Here is an 18,258-nt window from a genome sequence, read left to right as displayed (position 1 = left end):
CCTTGTTGGCGTTGTGGAGGCTTCCATTCAGCCTATTCATGCCGCTTCAAAGGGTATGTTTGCAAGAGCTGTGGAACAATGGGGCACCTCCAATGAGCTTGCAGCTCGCCTGCTAACCACCACTTGCAGAGAAAGATCAAAGCAATTTTGAGCCTGAGAGAGAGGAGGTAGATGCTGAAGAACACGGGGTGCACACATTTTCGATGAAATGTCCACTTATAATGCTAAATGTAAAATTGAATGGCTTACCCGTAGCCATGGAACTGGACACTGGCACTAGCCAATCCATCATGAGTAAAAAGATGTTTGAGAGACTGTGGTGCAACAAGGCACTCAGACCAGCCCTGAGCCCCATCCACACGAAACTGAGAACGGTCACCAAAGAGCTTATCACTGTCCTGGGCAGTGCCATGGTCAAGGTCACCTACAAGGACACGGTGCACGAATTGCCACTCTGGATTGTCCCGGGCGATGGCCCCACACTGCTTAGAAGGAGCTGGCTGGGCAAAATCCGCTGGAACTGGGATGACATCCGAGCGCTATCACATGTCGATGAGGCCTCATGTACCCAGGTTCTTAACAAATTTCCTTCCCTTTTTGAGCCAGGCATTGGAAATTTTTCCGAGGTGAAGGTGCGGATCCACTTGTCCCAGAGGCACGACCCATTCACCACAAGGCGCGAGCGGTACCTCACATGATGAGGGAGAGTGTGGAAATTGAGCTGGACAGGCTGCAACATGAGGGCATCATCTCACCAGTGGAATTCAGCGAGTGGGCCAGCTCGATTGTTCCAGTTCTCAAAAGGATGGCATGGTCAGGATTTGCGGCGATTATGAAGTAACTATTAATCATATCTCGCTACAGGACCAATACCCGCTACTTAAGGCGGACGACCTATTTGCGACGCTGGCAGGAGGCAAGACATTCAACAAGCTTGACCTGACTGCGGCTACATGACGCAGGAGCTGGAGGAGTCTTCGAAGGGCCTCACCGGCATCAACACGCACAAGGAACTGTTCATCTACAACAGATGCCCGTTTGGAATTTGGTCGTCTGCAGCGATCTTCCAGAGAAACATGGAGAGCCTACTCAAGTCGGTACCACACACGGTGGTTTTTCACGACGACAAATTGGTCACGGGTCGGGACACTGTCGAGCACCGACAAAACCTGGAGGAGGTCCTCTAGCGACTGGATCGCGCAGGGCTGCGGCTGAAGAGGTCAAAATATGTCTTCATGGCAACAGAAGTGGAGTTTTTGGGGAGAAAGATTGCAGCAGACGGCATTCAGCCCACAGACGCCAAGAAAGAGGCTATCAGGAACGCGCCCAGGCCACAGAACGTCACAGAGCTGCCGTCGTTCCTGGGACTCAACTATTTTGGTAACTTCCTTGCGGGGTTAAGCACCCTCTTAGAGCCCTTACATGTGTTATTGCGTAAAGGTGAGAACTGGATCTGGGGAAAAAAAACAAGTAATTGCTTTTGAGAAAGCCAGAAACATTTTATGCTCCAAAAAGCTGCTTGTATTGTATAACCCGTGTAAAATACTTGTGTTAGCATGTGATGCGTCGTCGTACGGTGTCGGGTGTGTATTACAACAAGCTAATGTTGCTGGGAAGTTGCAACCTATCGCCTCTGCCTCCAGAAGCTTGTCTAAGGCCGAGAGGGCCTACAGCATTATTAAGAAAAAGGCATTAGCGTGTGTGTGTGCGTGGTAAAGAAAATGCATCAGTACCAGTTTGGCCTCAAATTTGAGCTGGAAACCAATCACAAGCCCCTCACATCCCTGTTCGCTGAAAACACGGGGATAAATACTAATGCCTCAGCCCGCATACAAAGGTGGGCACTCGCACTATCAGCGTATAACTATACCATCCGCCACAGGCCAAGCACAGAGAACCGTGCGGATGCTCTCAGTTGGCTACCAATGCCCACCACGGGGGTGGAAATGGCGCAGCCTGCAAACTTGTTGATGGTGGCGCAGCCCGCAGATTTGTTGATGGTCATGAAAGCATTTGAAAATGATAAATCACCTGTCACGGCCTGCCAGATTAGGACTTGGACCAGCCAAGATCCTCTGCTGTCCCTAGCAAAAAACTGTGTACTGCAAGAGAGCTGGGCCAGCATCCCCATTGAAATGCAAGAGCTAATCAAGCCATTCCAGCGGCGAAAGGACGAGCTGTCCATTCAGGCAGACTGCCTGTTGTGGGGTAACCGCGTAGTGCTACCCAAAAAGGGCAGGGAGACATTCATCTCGGATCACCACAGCACACACCCGGGTATAGTAATGATGAAAGCGATAGCCAGATCCCACGTGTGGTGGCCCGGTATCGACTCTGATTTATCGAGTCCTGTGTATGGCAATGCAGTCTGTGTGCTCAGTTGAGCAACGCGCCCAGAGAGGCACCACTAAGTTTGTGGTCCTGGCCCTCCAGACCATGGTCGAGGATCCATGTCGACGATGCGGGCCCGTTTCTCGGTAAAATGTTCCCGGTGGTGGTGGATGCTTTTTCAAAATGGATTGAATGTGAAATAATGTCAGGAAGCATCGCCACCGCCATCATTGAAAGCCTGAGAGCCATGTTTGCCACCCACGGCCTGCCTGACATACTGGTCAGTGACAACGGGCCAGGTTTCACCAGTGCCGAATTTAAAGAATTCATGACCCGCAATGGGATCAAACATGTCACCTCGGCCCCATTTAAACCAGCCTCCAATGGGCAGGTAGAGCGGGCAGTTCAAACAATCAAATCGAGCCTTAAACGAGTCACAGAAGGCTCACTCCAAACTCGCCTGTGCCGAGTACTGCTCAGCTATCGCACGAGACCCCACACGCTCACAGGGGTGCCCCCAGCTGAGCTACTCATGAAAAGGACAATTAAAACCAGACTCTCGCTGGTTCACCCCAACCTGCATGATAAGGCAGAGAGCAGGCGGCAGCAATAAAATGTATACGATGGTCGCGCCACTGTGTCATGGGAAATTGATCTGAATGACTCTGTATGTGCTAAACTATGGACATGGTCCCAAGTGGATCATGGACACGGTGATAGCTAAAGAAGGGAATAGGGTGTTTGTCGTCAAACTAGACAATGGACAAATTTGCAGAAAGCACCTGGACCAAACGAGGCTGCGGTTCACAGACTGCCCTGAACAACCCACAGCAGACACCAACTTTTGAGAGCCCACAACACACACCCAAAGGATTAACGACACCACCCCCGGACCAGGAAATCGAACCCATCACGCCCAACAGCCCAGCAAGGCCAGGTTCACCCAGCAGCCCTGCAGGGTCAACAACACGCCAGCCCAGCGAGGGCACAGCCAACACACCAGAACAGACATTTGTACCGAGGCGGTCCACCAGGGAAAGAAAGGCTCCCGACCGCCTCACCTTGTAAATAGTTTTCACTTTGACTTTGCGGGGGAGTGATGTTATGTATCTGTAAAGCATGCACTCCCAGGTTCCGCCACCAGGGAGTGCATCCCCTGAAGTCCCAAGGGATCCCAGCATCCCTTGGGAGCACTGTATATAAGCCGGCCCCTTCGGCTTGTTCCTCACTCTGGAGTGTCTTAATAAAGACTGAGATCACTGTTACTTTAATCTCCCTGTGTGTAGTCCCATCTGTGTTAGGAACACAATATCAATCATCACCTTCTGCAAAGTGTGCCAAAGGTAGCCATGATGGCGTGAAAGTCCTTATTCTCATCGCCAGTTGTTATGTCTGTAGTGCACTTATGAATGACTCCACGAGGCAATGTGCTGTATTCAAACTGTAGTGACCGTGGTCATTTATTCCAAACTGCAGAATGGTGTGCAGCTTTTTTTCAGGGCCCTGCCACCAGGGCAGGAAACCCCCGGTCACCACCAGTTACACCCTCTCGTGGTGCCAGCATGTATGTACACTGTGCGAATCTTATTGGTAGTGCATCAAATCCGGCCCAATTAAATTGACTCTAGACAATTCTCAGCACAAGTTCCCAAAACATACCTTAAATTTGACAGTAATTCAACATGCTCTCCCTCTCTAACAGTTAAACAGAAAGACACCACCAATTGAAAACACAAAACAATATTGCAATTGCAGATGAGGTGAAGTGACTGATGATCCTCCCGAGATGCTGCAGCTTAATTGGTAAATGCACAATCGGCCTTAGCTTACCTGAAGCACATTCTGGATCCTTGCCCACACTTCTGCCATGTCATACAGTTTGATCTCGCTTACATTCAAACTGGAAGGCGACACAACCATTTGGTGAAGATAGTCGAGAACAATTTTATGGGCAGCAGCTACAGCATAGAATTTTTCGAACAGCAGCTCCAGAAGCTCCAGTAATAACCTAGGAACAAAATCAAATACAAATCACAGAACAATAAGATGGCTGCTCACAATAAGTACTGCAGTCCAGTTTCCTTTCCTTTTCAAGCTTGTGCTATTCTTAATTTGAGGATCACTGAAATTGTTATAAACTTTGTAGTACAGGGAATTCAGGAAGATAATTTTTTTTAAAAACATATGGGACAGCAGAAGATTAGCTTTGGTCACCCTTTTAGCTTCAATTTCAATAAATGGGTTAAAACTGACGTAATTGTGAATTCCATGTTTAATTGAAAATGAATTTTAAACCTGCTGTTGCTGCACGGGCACCAGCTCGCCTGTGTTCGTGTGGTGAAATGGTTCCCCATTGCTTAAAAGTTTGCCTTGCATGACCTCACAAGAAACAATTGAAAGTAAAAATTTAGGTTCTCAATCATTTCTGCTCTGGTAATGCAGCTTCCACAAGCATCATCCCACCCTTTAAATCCATTTGTCAACTGTCCTGCAGCACACTAGAATTATAGAAATTTACAGCACGAAAGGAGGCCATTTTGACCCATCGTGTCCACACCGGCCGACCAAGAGCTATCCAGCCTAATCCTACTTTCCAGCTCTTGGACCCGTAGCCCTGTAGGTTGCGGCACTTTAATTGCACATCCAAGTATTTTTTAGATGTGGTGAGGGTTTCTGCCTCTACTACCCTTTCAAGCAGTGGGTTCCAGAACCCCACCACCCTCTGGATGAAGAAATTTCCCCTCATATTTCCTCTAAACCTCCCCGCAATTACTTTAAATCTATGCCCCCTGGTTGTTGACCCCTCTGCCAAGGGAAACAGGTCCTTCTGTCCACTCAATCCAGGCCCTTCATAATTTTATCAATGTAACTATTTGTACTTAACATTTTTTGACACAGGCACCTGTCCAGCCCTGCCTCCCATCCCCCTGTCCATATTGCACTTTTTTGATCAACAGGTGACAAGCCCCGCCCCCTCTCCACAGCCCGAACCATTCCATGGATGTGGTGCCGAGAAGCAGAACCTGAGGCTCCGACTCTCTTTTACCGCCCCCCACCCACTCCGCCACCCCCGGCCAATGTGGTCCCGACGGCAGCAGTCCTGTGCCCGATCGCGAGAGAGGCGCTGGGGTGGGCAGGGAAAGAGAGAGAGAGCGAGAGAGAGAGACAGAGAGACTTGGGGGGGGGGGGGAAAGAGAAAGAGAGCAAGTCTGGGGGAGAGAGAGAGAGAGAGAGAGAGAAAAAGAGAGAGAGAAAAAGAGAGAGAGAGAAAAAAAGAGAGAGAGAGAAAAAAAGAGAGAGAGAAAAAAAGAGAGAGAGGAAGAAAAAAAGAGAGAGGAAAAAAAGAGAGAGAGAGAAAAAAAGAGAGAGAGAGAAAAAAAGAGAGAGAGAGAAAAAGAGAGAGAGAGAGAGAGAAAAAGAGAGAGAGAGAGAAAAAGGAGAGAGAGAGAGAGAGATAGTCAGGCGGTGGCGGGGGGGGGGGGAAAGAGAGAGAAAAGAGAGAGGCAGGCGGGCGGGGGGGGGAAGAGAGAGAAAAGAGAGGCAGGCAGGGGGGGAGATAGAGAGAAGATAGAGAGAAGAGAGAGAGGCGGGGGGGGGGAAGAGAGAGAGAGAGGCGGTGGGGGGGGAAAGAGAGAGAGAGGCGGTGGGGGGGGAAATAGAGAGAGGGAGGCGGGGGGGGAAATAGAGAGAGAGGCGCGGGGGGGGAAGAGAGAGAGCGAGGCGGGGGGGGGGGGAATAGAGAGAGCGAGGCGTGGGGGGAATAGAGAGAGCGAGGCGTGAGGGGAATAGAGAGAGAGGGGCGGGGGAATAGAGAGGCGGGGGTGGGGAAAGGGAGAGAGGCTGGGGGGGGGGGGGAAAGAGAGGGGCCCGGGGGGAAAGAGAAAGAGAGAGAGAGGCCGGGGGGGGGGGGGGGGGGGGAAGAGAGAGAGAGAGAGAGAGAGAGAGAGAGAGAGAGAGAGAGAGAGAGAGAGGGAGGCAGGGGGGAAAGAGACACGGTGTATGATGGGGGGGCGCGGGGAGACGGATAACGTTCTCCCAACCCTCATTGAAGTGGATGATATCCAGAAGTCACAACAGTCACGATTCACTTCATACCCAATAAACCCGTTCACAATCTGTACAAAATGCCTGCCCCATCTTTGGTGGTGGTACGGGGGCGGGGCGAGAATGCACTTGCGCTGGGATAAGGCACTTTGCCTGGGGGAGCCATGCACTTGGGTTGGGGTAAGGCACTTGGTTGGCCTTTGCTGTCTTCTGGGGAGCTCTGTCCTCTGTCGCTTCAGGAAGTCCAAGTGGATTGAGTTACAATTTGCCAAGTCAGTGAGATCCTGGGATGGGCGGTTCCAGTGACACATTCCTGTGAAACTTCAGGGTGTGGCTTATCCTCCAAGGTGACCAATCAGGCACAAAGGGTGGAGCATGTTGGCCGTTTTTGCAGTACAAATAAGTGCATCCTAATTCAGGTCCCCCCTTAGCCTCCTCTGTTCCAAAGAAAACAGACCCAGCATCTCCAATCTTTCCTCATAGCCAAAGTTCTCGAGTCCAGGCAACAGTCTTCTAAATCTCCTCTGCACCCTTTCCAGTGCAATCACATCTTTCCTGCAATGTGGTGACCAGAACTGCACACAGTACTCCAACTGCGGTCTAACTAGTGTTTTATACAGTTCAAGCAATACGCCTTGCTCTTGTATTCCATGCCTCGACTTATAAAGGCAAATATTCCATATGTCTTCTGAACCACCTTATCTGCCTGGCCTACTACCTTCAGTGATCCATGGACCTGCACTCCAAGGTCCCTTTGTTCCTCTACATTTTTCAGTGTTGTATCATTTAATGTGTATTCCCTTACCTTGTTAGACCTCCCCAAATGCATTACCTCACACTTATCAAGATTGAATTCCATTTGCCAATGTTTTGCTCACAGCCTATTTTAGTGTCAACTGCAAACTTCTTCATCATTCCCACAACATTCAAGTCCAAGTCATTGATATATACCACAAAATGCAAGGGACCCAGCACTGACTCCTGCATAACCCCAATGGATACAAAAACACCCATCAACCATTATCCTTTGCTTCCCGTCTCCGAGCCAATTTTGGATCCAACTTGCCACTTTGCCCTGGTTCCCATGGGCACTAATAACAATTGAATGTGTCACAGAACCAAGTCAGTGGTTAACCAATAAGAAAGAGTATTAATCTGATGCCTCTTTAAATGCTGGTGCTTAAAACAAGCCCCACTCTAATGTCGTATTACATTGTGAACTTCCTTCCAATACTTTCGTGCTCAGCAGGTTTAGAGGGTTAGTGCTGGCAACTGAACATCTTCCATTCCATCATCAAAAATTCCAGCATCAGGTGCACAGTAACGCTTCCGACACACAATCAAGGGCTTCTTAAGTCAATTGGGGCCCAAGTTTCCACAAGAAAAAAAAAAGCTGGGCGCCCGTTTTTCGCGCCTAAAACGGCGCCTAAAAAAATCTTCATTACTCTCCACCGACTTACAGGTCCTGTGGCACTCGGCGCAGCCTGCACGAGCTGTGGGGGGGGCGGAGCCAGGTCCCTGCGCTGAAAACAGTGCCGGGACCTCTGCACATGCGCGCTACAGTCGGCACGCACGTGCAGTAGCTCCAGGCGCCAAACTGTGTGGGAGGGGCCCGAAGCACGCAGCCCCTAGCCCTGGCCCAATGGCCTCACTGGGGCTGCGTGAATGAAGCTCCTCCCACGGCCAGCTCCTGCTCCCCACCGACCAGACCCGACACTCGCTCCCCCCCGCCGACCAGACCCGACCCGACACCCGCTCCGCGCCCCCCCCCCGACACCCGAGACCCGCTCCCCCCCCCGCCCCGACCGACACCCGAGACCCGCTCCCCCCCCACCCCGACCCCCGCTCTCCCCACCCCGCCCCGACCCGACACCCGAGACCCGCTCCACCCCGCCCCGACCGAGACCCGAGACCCGCTCTTCCCCCCCCCCCCGCCCCGAGGCCCGCTCCCCCCACCCCCCCCCGACCCGACACCCGCTCCCCCCCCCCGACCCGACACCCGCTCCTGTTCCCCTCCCTCCCCTCCCCCTCCCCTCCCTCCCTCTCTCCCCTTCCCTCTCTCACCTCTCTCCCTCCCTCTCTCACCTCTCTCCCTCTCTCTCTCTCTCCCTCCCTCTCTCTCTCGCTCAGAATTCTCCCTGGCTGAAGCACTTTCACACAGGTAGGAAGATGGTTTATTTAATCTTTTCTTGGCTTATAAATGTTTATTCAGGTTGGATTTATTTGTATAATATTTGTAGAAGTATAAATAAGGATTTATTGTCGAATTTAATGAGTTCCCTTCCCCCCACCTCGTTCTGGACGCCTAATTTGTAACCTGCGCCTGATTTTTTAATGTGTAGAACAGGTTTTTTCAGTTCTACAAAAATCTTCACTGGCGCCATTCTACTTTAGTTTGGAGTACGTTTTCACTGTGGAAACTTTCAAATCAGGCGTCAGTGGCCGGACACGCCCCCTTTTGAAGAAAAAATTCTGTTCGAAACTAGAACTGTTCTACCTGACTCGAACTGCAGAAAAAAAAATGTGGAGAATTGCGATTTCTAAAATAGTCCGTTCTCCACCAGTTGCTCCTAAAAATCAGGCGCGAATCATGTGGAAACTTGAGCCCTTGGTGTGATAATCTAGTTTGCTCCAGTGACTTGAGTGCTGCAAATTCCTCATCTCGAAATATATGAAGTATAACGTCATCACATCAGAAGAGTAGTGGGAACATAGGGTCATAAAAGCTGCTGAGGTATCGATGTGTTACTTCAAAAGCAGACCTCTTGAAAAAAAGAAATACAATTGCAATACATAAACATGAATTCATTTCCTTGAAAAAGGCAATGTATTTTTTCCCAGAAAAGTCACTTTTACCCATTACGTAATCACATTACCCACAGTATTTTCACCCCATGCTGTAAAATGCTTTCTTCCTATCGCACGTACATGTTGCTCTATATATTGTATCTTTAATCTCTTTTTCTCTTAGGCAGTCCCTTGGAGTCGAGGATGACTTGCTGCCACACTAAGAATGAGTTCTCACTTGACTGATGAGTCCTATGCAGGACCTACAGTCTCTGTCACAGGTGGGGCAGACGGTGATTGGAGGGATGGGTGGGTGGGGTGCTTGGCCTGCCGTGCTCTCCATCCGCTGTTTACACTTGGCTTCAGCTTGCTCTCGGCATTGAGACTCGAGGTGTTTGGCACCTTCCCGGATGTTTTTCCTTCACTTTGTGCGGGCTTGGGCGAGGGATTCCCAGGTGTCAGTGGGGATGTTGCACTTTTTCCAAGAAGGCTTTGAGGATGTCCTTTAAGAGTTTCCTCTGCCCTTCTGGGGCTCGCTTATGGTATCGGAGCTTCGAATAGAGTGCTTGTTTTAGCAGTCTCATATCGGGCATGCGGACAACATGGCCCGCTCAACGGAGTTGATCCGAGTGTGGTCCATGCTGGGGGCGTTGGCCTGAGCTAGAACACTGACGTCGGTGCATCTATTCTGCCAATTGATTTGCAGGATCTTGCAGAGGCAATGTTAGTGGTACTTCTCCAGTGCTTTGAGATGCCTGCTGTACATCGTCCACGTCTCTGAGGCATATAGGAGAGCGGGTATCACTGCTGCTCTGTAGACCATGAGCCTGGTGCCGGGTTTGAGGTGCTGGTCTTCAAACACGCTCTTCCTCAGGCGACCGAAGGCTGCACTGGAACACTGAAGGCAGTGTTGGATTTCGTCATCGATGTCTTCCCTTGTTGACAGTGGGCTCCCAAGGTGTGCAAAATGGTCCACATTGTCCAAGGCGTCATCGTGAATTTTGAAAATCGGGGAGCAGTGCTGCGTGGCGGGGGCAGATTGGTAGAGGACCTTTATCTTACGGATGTTTAATACAAGACACATGCTCTTGTACGCTTCGATGAATGTGTTGACGATGGCTTGGAGTTCCAAGTGTGCGCAGAGAAATGCACATTCACAAATGTAAACACACACACACAAACTTTTAGCGCAACAATTGAACAGGTGCATTTCTACCAAGTCCTGAAGCAGGCATCTCCCTCCGAACAGGCTGCCACGGTGCCTTGAGATTAAAAATATCAGTTCCATTTGTAAAGCTCATTAAGTTTCCATACTCAACAGGCTAACAGAAGACAACAATGAAGTTCCTCATTCTCTCTTCACTGCCACTATTTTATGAAGACTGGGGACAATTAGTTTCTGTCCACTTACATCTTCACAAATTGTAATCTTATTGATTCTTGGAAAACAAATCTATCAAGACAATTTGTACTGAAATGGCCATTCCTTTCAGCAATGTAGTTCTCAATTTATTATCTTTTCAGAGCAATTAAGCTACCTTTCCAAGAAAAATGAAGGAAGCCAAATTGTAAACACTTGACTCTGAAGAAGCTAGACAGATTCCACACAACAAATGTACAAAATATTTCATAACCTGACAAGTCAAAACACTTCATTACTGCATGCTTTCCATAAATAAAGTACACATATCATGCTAACTTAGTCTAACTGCAGTAAACAGCAGTGACCTGACAAGTAGCTATTGGACACAACGAACAATAAAAATTTCATGAGGCTGACCTGATAACTCAAAAGTAACAGTTACCAATGAGGCAAGATCAATACCACACTTGAAATATAATTCCGACCTCATACATTTGACTTGGGATATTATTGAACTGAATGTATGCTATCAATGTGAAAATATTGCCTATGAAGGTAATCAATCACTAGACGCATCCCGAAGGCATTCAATTGTCTGTGAAATCCAGGCTTTTTGTTTTTAAAGCTCCTCCATTTTTCCTTCCAATTTTCACCACTTGATCTTTCTCTCCGAAAAGCAGTGACTTTGGCCAATGTGCAATTTTACAGGTGCTGACACCGTCCCATACCCCATCCAATTGTCCCTTCTTCATCTATTTGTCTGGACTGTGAGTATGCCCGAGCTCATCTTGTCCTTCCCCAATGTCCACATATGCACGTTCTCACAGGTGTCACTGGATGGCTTTCAGAAACAGGAATTGCAACCTATTTCCCCCTTTCCTTGTCCGGGGGAGTTCAGAGCAGTTTATTTCAAATCTAATACAACTCACTGGCAAGACCAAATTCCCAATAATGCATGAGCCCGATCGTCAAAAGATCTTTGTTGAATTAGAGCACAGAAAAGAAGGGCAAGGATCATTCCAGGATTTAGGGCTTAAGTTCACAAAAGAAACTCAAGCACTGAAATTGATTTCAAGGGAGAATCAATTAAGAGGGCACATGACTCAACTCTTGAAAATGCTTGTAACGCTTTAGTTATCTATTGTAAAATGCAACACCTTTCTGAACCACATGCAATCTGCTTCTCCTGTGTTGGAGCTGCCAAGAAAGGTCAGACTTAGTGCAGCTGGTAGAAGCTGTCCCAGCACAAGACAAATTTGAAGTGCCATTTCCTGTGCATACTTATATATAGGTCTTCCTTCAAGAGCTGGAAGGAAGAACCAATATTCTCATCAATCCTGACTTTTGCAAATTTAGGTTCCAAAGATTAGGTTGAAACACGTCACCAGGTCAAAAGACATGCTCCTGTGAAGCACTTTGCGACATTTTACTGTTAAAAGGCAATAGATAAATGCAAGTTATTGTTAGTGAAAACACAAATAATCATTTCCCCAAAATGTTCTGGCAGAAATAAGTGCAAAGCTTAAAAATATGGAAAGCTGGAGCCAAAAGTTCCAAAATAATGCTGGAACATTACTGTAGTTCGAATAGGTTAATTTATTACAACTTCAGTTGTGTTGCGTCATTTTCAAATGTTAATTGCAAAAGCGTTCCTATTTCCCCTTCTTAAATGCAGCACCATTACCTCGGTTGATTCTCCTGCGAAAGGACTTCACCTCGCTGGTAAGCATGGTCTGCGACCTGGGTTGTAGACCGTTTTACAATCTGTTCCAGTTCTTGATTGAAACGTTCTTTAGTGGCTTTGATCGTCTCAGGAATCTTTTTCAGCTTTGCCAGGGCTTTAATGAGAATTCCCATGAAAAGTATGCTGTTCTCCTCAGGATCACACTCTGGGTCCTCCTTGATATCTTGTAGGTTTATCTCTTTCACTGTCAAAATGAAACAAGTCTATTAAGTGAAATGCCGCATGCGGTTCAGCTGATGTTTATTTGCAACATATTTTGGTGCTTGTTAACTTCTTTCGAGCATTGATATTGACCCGGATTTTGCAGTCAGTGGCGAAGGAACGGTGCTCGTTCATTACGCTGACAGCTGCCCACAGACTTTTCACAGGCATTTGGGCGGCAATTTGCAGCATTTAGAGATCATTTCCAGCACGACACTCTCTACGGGGATCTCTGCCCTGTGCGAGCAGGGAAAGCAATAGCGTGGCTCCTCACTGAGACACATCGGGTCTAAACTAGAAAGTATAAATTAGATTTAATTCATTGTAAAATCATTGACAGAAAGTGAAAGAGAGGGGGAAAAGAGAGTGGATTGAGAGACATGAGAGACAAGAGAGACAAACAAAAAGTAAAAATAGATTTCTTTTTGAAAACCTCCCAACAATAATTAAATTCTCAAGGAATGAGACTCCATGCTTTTAAAATAAAATTTTCAGGGCCAGAGAGCTTGTTTGGCAGGAATTATGACATACCGCTATGTTAAAAATTCACTTTTTGTGGCATGTTCAGTGGGAACTCGTGGGCGAGTACAGCTCCTTCACATTCTCACATTTTAATTGCAGAGTCTTTTGGCGAGGTATTGTTGAAGCCCAGCCTGTGGACGGGCAGGGTAACTCAAACAGTAACTTCTGGATTTCCACGTTTCGCTCCAGATGTGCAGGCTATGGAAGTTGCTGTTCGATTTGCTCCATAATAAATGGTGAGCACGGTTAGCTTCACCATTATTCCCAATGCAAAATCCAGGGCAATATTTCTGCACAAAATCAAAGATGACAGAGCTCCTTTGGTGCTCGAACATGCTAGTGAACCCTCACCACACTTGGATGCAATCATAAGACGCATACAGAAAAAGCAGAAACTTGGAAAAATAAAGTTGGACCGCAAGTGCATTTGTACAACATTTACAAATAGAGGACTCGGAGTACAGGAATAAAAAAGTAATGTCATAAGAATGCATGAAACGATAAAAGGCAACTTGACTCAACAAGACCTATCCTTAAACAGTGGACATAAGATGGACGCGCTTATTTGTACTGGCAAAATGGCCGCCATGCGCCACCCTTTGTCTATGATTGGTCCCCTTGGATAATAAGCCACACCCTGAAATTTCTCTGGATTGTCGAACTGGAACCACCCATCCCAAGCTGTCACAGACTTTGCAAATTGTAACTCGATCCACTTTGACTTCCTGAAGCGACATAAGGCAGAGCTCCCCAGAAGACAGCAAAGGCCAGCCAAAGTGCTTTACCCCAATCCAAGTGCCTGCCTCTCCCAGCCGAAGTACCGAACTTCAGTGCAAGTGCATCCTTCCACCAGCCAAAGTAACTTACCCAGCGCCAGTGCATCCCCCAGCCAAAGTCCCTCCTTACCCCGCCCCCACGGCTCACCATAGATGAGGCATTGCGTACGGATTGTTGACAGGTTTATTGGTATGAAGTGAATAGTGACAGTGTCGTGACTTCTGGATTTCATCCACTTCAATTATGCCCCTTGTCGGAGGATGTAAGAATGTGATCTATCTTCTGAGTTTCTTCTCTCCCCTCCGCTCCCCACACCCGTGTCTCTCAACCCCGTTATTGCGCGTCCCCCAACCCCCGTCTCTCTCCCTCCCAGTCTGTCTCTCTTCTGCCGCCCGCCACCCACCCCCACCGCCCAGTCTCTTTCTCTCTCTCTCTCTCTCTCCCCCCCCCCAGTCTCCCCTCTGCCCCCAGGCTCTCCTCCCTCCCCCGTCTCTCTCCTCCACACCCCACCCCTCCCCAGTGTTCTCTCTCTCCCTCTCCACCCCCCCAGTCTCTCTCTCTCTCTCTCCTAGTCTCTCTCCAGGGTGGATAAGGGGGAAACCAATAGATGTGGATTTCCAGTAGGCATTGGGGAAGTTGCTGCATAAAAGGTTGACCGCTCCTCTGCACCAAACATTTGCCGAACCTCCGTCACAATCACCCACCAAATCTCAGCCACGATCCCTCATCACTCCTCCGCCCCGATCACTCGTTGCAAGTCTGCCACGACCTTCCATGCTCCTCTGCTGTACCAGGGCCCCGCTGATGCTCCTGCCCACGCTCCAAACGGCGACCTGAGTCCTGATGATGTCACCCAGTCGCCCACCTCGAAGTCGTCGCACATTTGTGTCAGCTCGCTCTGGGACATTGTGGCAGACTTGCAACGAGTGATCGGGGCAGAGGAGTGATGAGGGATCGTGGTGGAGGTGCAGCGAATGTTTGTGGCGGAGATGCGGCGAACCTTGTATGTAGCAACTTATCGAATGCCGACTGGAAATCCAAATACACCACATTCATTGGTGGGCCACTCTGACCTGTGAGAACACATCTCCGCAGGTCGGGTCTAAAGAAACACCCGCTCAATTGGAATTCAGGACTGGGACATCGGTTCCTTCATTGAAACATCTGTGAACTCATGTGGAAGCAAGTCATTCTCATTCGAGGGACCGCCAATGATGATGATGACATAAAAAGTTACTGCACAAGATAAAAGCTCACGGGGTTGGGGCAAATATATTAGTTAGCCAATCCTCTATCCATGCTAACAGAAAACAGAGAGTCAGCATAAATGGGTCATTTTTCCAGTTGGCAAACAGTGACTAGTGGGGTGCGGCAGGGATCGGTGCTGGGTCCTGAACTATTTACAATCTACATGAATGACGGATGAAGGGACCATGTGTAAGGGAACCAAATTTGCTGATGATACAAAGATGAGTGGAAAGCAAGTTGTGAGGAGGACACACAAAATCTGTAAAGGGATACAGACAAGCAAAGTGAGTGGGCAAACATTTGGCAGATGGAGTATAATGTGGGAAAATGTGAAGCTTATCCACTTTGACAGAAATAATAGAAAAGCAAATTATAAGTTAAATGGAGAAAAATTACAAAGTGCTGCAGCACAGAGACCTGGGGGCCCTTGTGCATGAAACACAAAGTTAGCATACAGGTACAGCAAGTAATCAGGAAGGCAAATGGAATGTTGGCCTTTATTGCAAGGGGGATAGAGTATAAAAGCAGATAGGTCCTGCTCCAACTGTCTCGGGTAGGGCGAGGCCACAACTGGAGTACTGCGTATAGGTTTGGTCTCCATATTCAAGGAAGGATATACTGACATTGGAGATTGTTCAAAGAAGGTTCACTGGGTTGATTTCGGAGATGAGGGGGGTGACTCATGAAGATAGGTTGAGTAGTTTGGGCCTTTACACATTGGAGTTCAGAAGAATGAGAGGTGATCTTACTGAAACGTATAAGATAATGAGGGGGCTCGACAAGGTGGATGCAGAGAGGATATTTCCAGGGGAAACTAAAACTGGGGAACATAGTCTCAGAATAAGGGGCTGTCCATTTAAAACCGAGATGAGAAGGAATTTCTTGAGAGGGTTGTAAATCTATGGAATTCTTAGCCCCAGCGAGCTGTGGAGGCTGGGTCACTGCATATATTTAAGGCAGAGATAGACTAATTTTTGAGCAATAAGGGAGTAACAGGTTATGGGGAGTGGGCAGGGAAGTGGAGCTGAGTCCATGATCAGATAAGCCATGATCTTACTGTATGGCGGAGCAGGCTCGAGGAGCTAATAGCTTACTGCTGCTCCTATTTCTTATGTTCTTATGTTCTCTCCCCCAGCCGCTCTCTCTCTCCCTCACCTTCCCCAGTCTCGCTTTCTCTTCGACCCCTCTCCCCTGCTGCTTCTCTCGGCCCCCCAACACCGCTCTTGGCCTTCCGCGGGTCCTCTCAGCCCCTCCGCCGAGATCAAGTCGGCAGTCTCGGGCCTCAGGTCCTGCTTAGGCGCGGGGAGGGGAAGGGAAAATTCTCCATAAATACTCATCCAGCTCCATTACAATGAAAGCATCGACACCAACAGTAATGTGATCATTTTTCTTCCATTTTTCAATTTTTTTTAACTGCTCAGTTGCAGTGCATCATCAGGCGAAAATAGTACTTTACTGCGTACTGCACGTTACAATGGCGACATAACATTGACACACAAGGCATAACATAAAACTAAATAGGGGCTAAGAGTGAAAGGAGACAGGGAAATGAAAAGCAAGAAGAAAAACTGCAAAGAGAACTGATGGGAGACAGAATTTCGAGTTAACAAAATGTTGAAAAGGTAACGACAATCCCCACCACTTAAAATGTCCACGTTTAAAATGGGCAGTCGCTTATATCAGCCAAAACCGAAAACCATTAACCATTTGCATTACCATCAATTTCAGAGTGGTCTTTGGTGCTCTGTTTATTTCAGGCAAAAACAGCTCGAACGTAGTGTTTTATTGGAAAGAAAACCAACAATTGATGTCAACACTGCAGATTCTGGGTGCTCCAAACCACCTGTGACCAACTGTTTGCTTTTTTAAGTGACCCTGTTAACAGGTTTGTTTAAAGTCTTCTGAAATGGGACGGTGGGGCTAGACTAACATTATACCTGTCATAGCAATGCTTGAATTGTTAGTGAAGTGTATCTTTGAAATAAACGCTGTAGATGGCACTGGTTCTACACCGAGGCATGATGGGATGCTTGACCACAAGTATCTTTAGACAGCTAGCTTATTTAGAAGCTCGGGAAAATTACATTGTTATGTTCAGAACAAGAAGATAGAGAGAACCAAGGCCAAATAGGGATTGCCATGAGAATGAGAGGCCGAAGGCTAGAGGAGTTAAGATAATGTGAGACAACTGCTGGACTTGAATAACTCCATTGGTGTGATATAAGTGTTGGAACAGTGTGTACTGATTTATGACTGTCGCAAAACAACCCAAATTACAGTAATTTGTGCAATATAAATGTATGCTGCAAACGCTGTATTGTTGAGAGAGGAACCTCAGGCAACTGAGGATTCACTCCCTTGCACATGCTCGAATAAACTCTTCACTTGATGGACTAAGAAGACTCAGGAGTGGTTATTCTACCACAACATCTTCCTTGAGGCAGATAGTGCAGTGCGATGATAGCAGAGTACGTTTTGCTTGTCGGTAAATCTCAGACTTGCTGCCTCATTGCAAGACTTCTTTGTGACTGTTGAAGAATATGCATGAAAATTAAGAGCTTCAGCTCCCAGTTCTCACTCCCGTCCTGGTAATTTTAATGTCAGTTGGTATCAGTCGTAGCAATCACAATTTCGGGACCTGAAATGTTAACTCGGTTTCTCTCTCCACAGATGCTGTCTGACCTGATGAGTATTTCCAGCATTTTCTATTTTTAATTACAATTATGTGTTTGTTGACGTTCCCACTAAAAGCTTGCAGTTTACATTTACAACTGTGACTGCACTTCAAAAATAATTCATTGGCTATAAAATCACTTTGGGACGTCCTGAAGTTGATCTTGCCTTTCTTGCATGAATGTTTTAGAAATTGCTTTGTTCATGCAGATAAACGGAGGATCCCAGGGTTGCTGGGAAATGTATTTCACATTAAAAAAAGTCAGCTGCTTAAAAATCCATATTGCACATGCACGCGATGGTCATTAGACTGGCCATCGAGTATAGCGGGCAGATATCGCTCACACAAACGTGCCCACTGCAAGCAGTGGGATGTGTATAGGGACAATCAAATAGAGTAATTGAAGGAAGACAATGCAAAGGGTATTGCTGAAGTATATTTATTTTGACAAGGATAAAATGATACACGAGTCAAATTATTGCATCCAGTCAAAAAAAACAGAAAGCATTCCAGCAGCTTTGTCCAGTAACATCAACAAAGCAAGTCATATCCCACAGCCAAATTACA

At 47.6% G+C, this 18,258-nt stretch overlaps 1 protein-coding gene across 1 annotated transcript in view; it reads right to left on the bottom strand.

Moving 5' to 3' along the window:
• exoc4 (exocyst complex component 4) overlaps window positions 1-18,258 on the bottom strand; it is a 617,734-nt gene that overhangs the window by 500,505 nt on the left and 98,971 nt on the right. The window contains exons 5-6 of the mRNA XM_070897190.1: window positions 12,210-12,453; window positions 4,162-4,339 (exon numbers count right to left, since the gene is read on the bottom strand). Of these exons, the coding sequence (XP_070753291.1) occupies window positions 4,162-4,339; window positions 12,210-12,453 (422 nt within the window). The remainder of the gene's footprint in view (window positions 1-4,161; window positions 4,340-12,209; window positions 12,454-18,258) is intronic.

Source organism: Pristiophorus japonicus, chromosome 13, assembly GCF_044704955.1.
Source record: "Pristiophorus japonicus isolate sPriJap1 chromosome 13, sPriJap1.hap1, whole genome shotgun sequence".
Classification (NCBI taxonomy): domain Eukaryota; kingdom Metazoa; phylum Chordata; class Chondrichthyes; family Pristiophoridae; genus Pristiophorus; species Pristiophorus japonicus.
This window is presented reverse-complemented; position numbering and strand designations above follow the sequence as displayed.